Source organism: Onychomys torridus, chromosome X (assembly GCF_903995425.1).
Source record: "Onychomys torridus chromosome X, mOncTor1.1, whole genome shotgun sequence".
NCBI lineage: Eukaryota > Metazoa > Chordata > Mammalia > Rodentia > Cricetidae > Onychomys > Onychomys torridus.
The window spans coordinates 93,495,539-93,500,545 of NC_050466.1; the positions used below are offsets into that span (position 1 = coordinate 93,495,539).

Genomic DNA, 5,007 nt, shown 5'->3' on the forward strand with positions numbered 1-5,007 from the left:
ATGTCGAATTATTGTTCCATCAGAGTTTAAAAAAAAACAACAACAAACAAACCACTAAATAGTTCTGATGATCCAGAAATGATGACAGTCCAGCAGATAAGGTTGGGGTTTACAGAGAGCAGACTGAGCAAGAATAACAGGACAGAATAGGGAGAGTAAACAGAAATGTGTATTCAATTTCCAGGCAGCTCAGTGGAGCCCTAGTGATAGCACAAGAATGAGCCTGGAGAAATTCCAGCCTCACTCATCCCCCATTCCTCCTCTGGAGAGCATAGTCTTGCCTCCACACCCTGGCTATGCTAACTTTTCCTGTATCTTGAGAGTCTGCAAATTTGAGTAAGAATGTAGCACAGGTCACAGGTGATGGAGAGGGCTTCTTGGGCTGGAAGCCCAGGTCTTCCTGGTGTCTGTGTGACCTTGGGCATATTAGTTACCAAGGGAATATTAATCTTCAGTCTTAGTGTCAAATGGAAATATTAAAATGCTTTTGAGGAACGGAGGGGAAGATTAAAGAGCTAAGCATGTGAAAAATCCAGCACAGTTCCTGGCACATATTTAGTGCTAAAGCAATTGGAGCTTTATATTAATGAGTCTGTCCAGATGCCACAACTTTGTCTTGACAGGGTTCTATCCTGGAGATCCCTGAAAAGCTGATGTGTTGAGGACCTTCCACCAATCCAAAAAGTCACAGCAAGAAACACTTGGCACCTTGATCGACTTGCCCCCCTTCCCTCCCTCACTCTGCAAGCATAGCAATTTAGGGTCTAAGAAAGCTGAAGAGACCCTTGCAGTTTATTGCTTGGGTAGGACCTTGGTCCCAAATTCTCTGAGACAGATACTCTCCCCTCCCCACTACCCCAAGCCCACTTCACCCCATTTTCCTGAGTTGCATCACTTCAGGCTCTCCAGGTATCAATTTTCTGGTCAGCAGAAATCCCACCCTCCACCTCCACCCCCACCCCTACCCCCCTGCCACTTGGAATGCTACTACCACGGAGATTTTTGAGACCCGGCGGGGGTTATATCGCCCTGGCAACCGCCGAGTGCGCCTGCGCAGTCTTTTCTCAGGCAGACGGCTCTTAATCGGGTTCCTGCACCGCCGCAGGTCAGACTTGGGGGCCAAAAGGGTGTATTTCTCCTCCCATTGTCCAATTCCTGAGTTGGAAATTGTACTGTTTTCTTTCTGGGGCTAAGAAAAATGTGAGAAATGTCGCTTACTCTCTACCATCTGCTAGGAGGTGGCAGTTCGGGGAAACCTCTGATAATTAAAAGGATGCAAAGGGGAGAAAGCTTGAGCATGCCAGGAGATGAGGACGCGTACAGCATGCAGTACTGGAAGGCATCACTGTCTTTCCGGAGTCAGAGGACGTTTTCTGCATGATACTCACCCCCTTGCCAGGGATGCCTCTCAGAAACTGTTACCTGCAAGCTTTCTAGGGAAAGCTTGTGAGCAGGGTTAGAAACTGTCAGAGGAATCGGGACGAAGAGATCTAAAATGCTAACTTTTACCTTAACAGCTTGAGTGTTGAAACAAACAGTGCTAACGTGGGGTATACAGTGTGGCTTAAATCTGACTCAAGATCCAAGACCAGCTGTATTTGAGAAGGCTATTACTGTTTCCTAAGAGGCACCCCCAGGAGATAGGGACCTTGTTACCCCCTGCCACAGATTTCTCTCCCCCACTCCCCTTCTGAACTCAACCATGTCTTTCAGGGTGACTTTCAACACCCCCCCCCACCTCCCGTGGGTACTTTATCTGCAGCCTACACCTTGGCCAGTTCCTCCTTTTGTCCCTCAGCTCAGTCTCAGGTATCACTCCCCGATCCCACTACAGCGTATCCATGTGCAGCCTTTCATTTCACCTTGTCCTTCCCACCACCTCCCTTGACTATCCCCTCACCCACCTCCTGCTTCATGCTCCTGACCTTTGCCCAGCCTGCCTTGTACTGCCCTCCCGTCGTGGAGTTGGGAGTTATATTTGTGGACTCCCATAGTACACACCAGCCTACTCCGTTTCCTTATACCACTTGCCACAGCACAACAGAATTGCTGCTTCACTTCCATGATGTTCCTCTTTAAGGGGAATGTTCTGAGGCCCAGATGGGGCTTCTTTACCCTTATATTCCCAGCACGTGGCCTTCTTCTCAGCGCGCTGGTACCTGATAAATGTTCATAGAATAAATGAGGACAGAAGCATGGCATAATTCATTATACTTTTATTTTTTACTACACTCTGCAACAGCAAATTAAATACAGGTAAGTGGCAGTCTTTTATTTTTGTTAGTTAGTTTGCTTGTTAACACAGCAATAGACTCAAAAGGAGGGCAACCACGAATGAGGGGCTTTGTGTTTGGGGTGTATTTGTGTACGTGTGTGTATTGTTACTGTTATTTAGCTTATTTTCCTGGTTATTTCAAATACATAAATATTACCAATATATTTTACACAGTTATCTGAACATTTACTGAAACAAGACAGGAAGAGAAAACGAGCAATTTCATTTATACACACTGATCATGAAGACAATTAGAGTATATTAGAAGGAAAGAAATACTTTTAGAATTGGAACACAATAAGCACAAGGTGTACTCTTTACCCCAACCCTCCCAACTTCTGATTTAGGACACTAGTGCCCCTTTCCCACAGGCCCCTTTAACTGATGCGACTCAACTAAAGTGAAACATCAGACTTCACATGGAGCCAAAGAAGAACATGGCAGTTGCCTCGGATCTGGCCCTGGTCTCTTCATCTTCCACAGCCTCCCTGTATTGCTCTGGCCAGTCCTGTGGCCGCTTTCTGTAGAGCCTAGCCATGTATTCCAAGGCTTTCATTTTGGTGATTTCAAGGTGAGCCCGAGGACCCCAAAGCAGCTCATATTCAACTGGATTAGAGTAGGAGAGGGGCCTGCATTCGAGGTAACGTTGTCTCATAAGCTTACAGGTGATGGCGTGCTTCCTCCCGACATCCACACTAAATCTCCGGAGTAAGTTCCAGATGTTGGCCTCCTTGACACGGTTGCCCATCAGGAAGATCAAACCCAGAATTGGCATCACATATTCTTGGGTGGGTCTGCCCAGGCTCTCTAGCATTATTTGCTCTTCTTCTGATTCTGGTTGCTGAACAAGGAGGTAGATGTGCTCACTGGTATCAACCTCAATCAGAGAGAACCCATAAAACAGATCAAGGATTAGTGTGGCTCGGCTGAGGATATTTGGGAACACATCCTCGAATTCTTTACCAGTATGAGCCAATAGCTCATCCTGATGTATAGGCAACAACTCCTCAGTGACATTAATGGCCAACTGGACCAAATCATTTGCTTTATCATTCATAGCATCCTCTGACCAGAACTCTAAGCCAGCAGCCTGGCTTCTCTCTTTGGCTTTGTCAGCTTCCAGGGCCTTGTTATATTCTTCTGGCCAGCTCCAGGGCTCTTCATCATGGGCCTCTGCTACAAACTTCAGGGCTTCCATCTTTGTGATTTCCCTGTGGGCTCTGGAGCCCCACAGGAACTCAAACTCCAGGGGATTAGTGCCATATACTGGCCAGTACTCCAAAAATCGCATACGGACAAAGTCAGTAGTGAGGAGGTTTCTTGTGTTCCCAAAGAGGTTGTTGATCCTCTGAGGCTCATCCATCACATCAACCTTTAACAGCAGATCCCAAATTGAGGCCTCTCTTGCCCGGTTGCCATTCAAGAGGATGTGCCCCAGGACCAAGGCCAGGAGACCTGCTTTTGGCATGTCCAGGGTCTCTGCTAGCCGTTCAGTGGTCTGGGGACCTGGTTTGCTGATTAGGTTGTAAGTGTCAGTCTGAGGATCAAGAACTCTCAGATTCAACCCAAAGACCCGATCCAGGTGAGCTGAGGCTCGTCTAAGTATCTCAGGGAACTGGTCTGAGTATTCTCTGAGAAACTCCAGCATGTCTGACTGCCGGATAGACCCCTCACTTTGGCTTTTCATGCGCATGAAATTCACCAAAGCAACCGACCTGTCTTCTAGAGGGTCGTGGACCCTGAGCGCCCCCAAACGTCGGGATTGCTCGTCGATGAGAACCTCGATGTCATTCGGGTCCTGCACAGCCTGGGGAGCGCTGGCACCCTGTGGGTCGATTGGAATCTGAGGGCCCTGGGGAGCCTCGGGGACTAGCATGGAGGTGGGGGGCCCGGAGGCATTAGTAGCCTGCATTTCACCCCGGCTCTCGCTGTAATCTGCAGTGGTCTCTGCGCTGCAGTGGCGCGCATTCTGGCTTACCAGAGACATGGTTCCAGGAGACAGGAACGCGAACGCGGAGGTCAGCGATCCCTCGGAGAGAGGATCGGAGGTGTGTTGGCGCCTCGGCACAGAGCCGAAGCCTGATACCCGGGAGCTGTGTGGATCAAAAGTGAGAGCTGGTAAGAAAGGCGTTCTTTTTACACAGGCAGTAGCCAGCAATGAGCTAAAGCCCAAGAGCAGTTCGCTTTGCCGCAGCCTACGCAGGCGCAGTCAGCCTCTGCGACGTGGTGACCACGCCCCACTCAGGCTTCCACTCCCGCCCCCTCCCACCTCTGACCAGTCAGTTTGGCCCATGTGGGGTTCAAACTTCTCTTAGGGAAGAGAACTCTCAAAAAGAAACAACGGAGATGATGCAGAAGCATTAAGGGATGGGGTGTTCAATGATGCTGCATTTGAAGTTTTTCTAGTTTTTCTGTGAGGTATTAAGAACACTGGTAAGGCTTAATAGAGGATGGGGGGGGGGGGGTTCATGATAATTGTAGAGTCATTAAGGCCTCCACCAACTCAACAGATTATTTCTTGAACATATGCCCATGCCAGACACTGTACTGGGTATATGTGTGGTGCATTAGCGATTGCCTCGAGGACAAATTGACTATTCCCTTCCAGATGGAGCTTGCAGTAGGGTTGATTCAGTCAGTGCTAATGAGGGCCAACCCTTTATGGAACACTTAGTAGGTGACAGGCATTGTTTTCGGTGTTTTAGTTTTCTCATATTAAAATCACTTCATCT

General features: G+C 48.4%; 1 protein-coding gene across 1 annotated transcript; it reads right to left on the reverse strand.

Moving 5' to 3' along the window:
• Positions 1-2,201: 2,201 nt before the first annotated feature.
• Positions 2,202-4,495, reverse strand: Magee2 (MAGE family member E2). Its single transcript, XM_036175502.1, has one exon. It carries the CDS (start codon positions 4,260-4,262, stop codon positions 2,691-2,693), a length of 1,572 nt encoding a protein of 523 aa, XP_036031395.1. The 5' UTR covers positions 4,263-4,495; the 3' UTR covers positions 2,202-2,690.
• Positions 4,496-5,007: the final 512 nt, after the last annotated feature.

Coding starts and splice junctions, on each gene's coding strand:
- Magee2 (XM_036175502.1), bottom strand. CDS start 4,262: ATGTCTCTGGTAAGCCAGAATGCGCGCCACTGCAGCGCAGAGACCACT.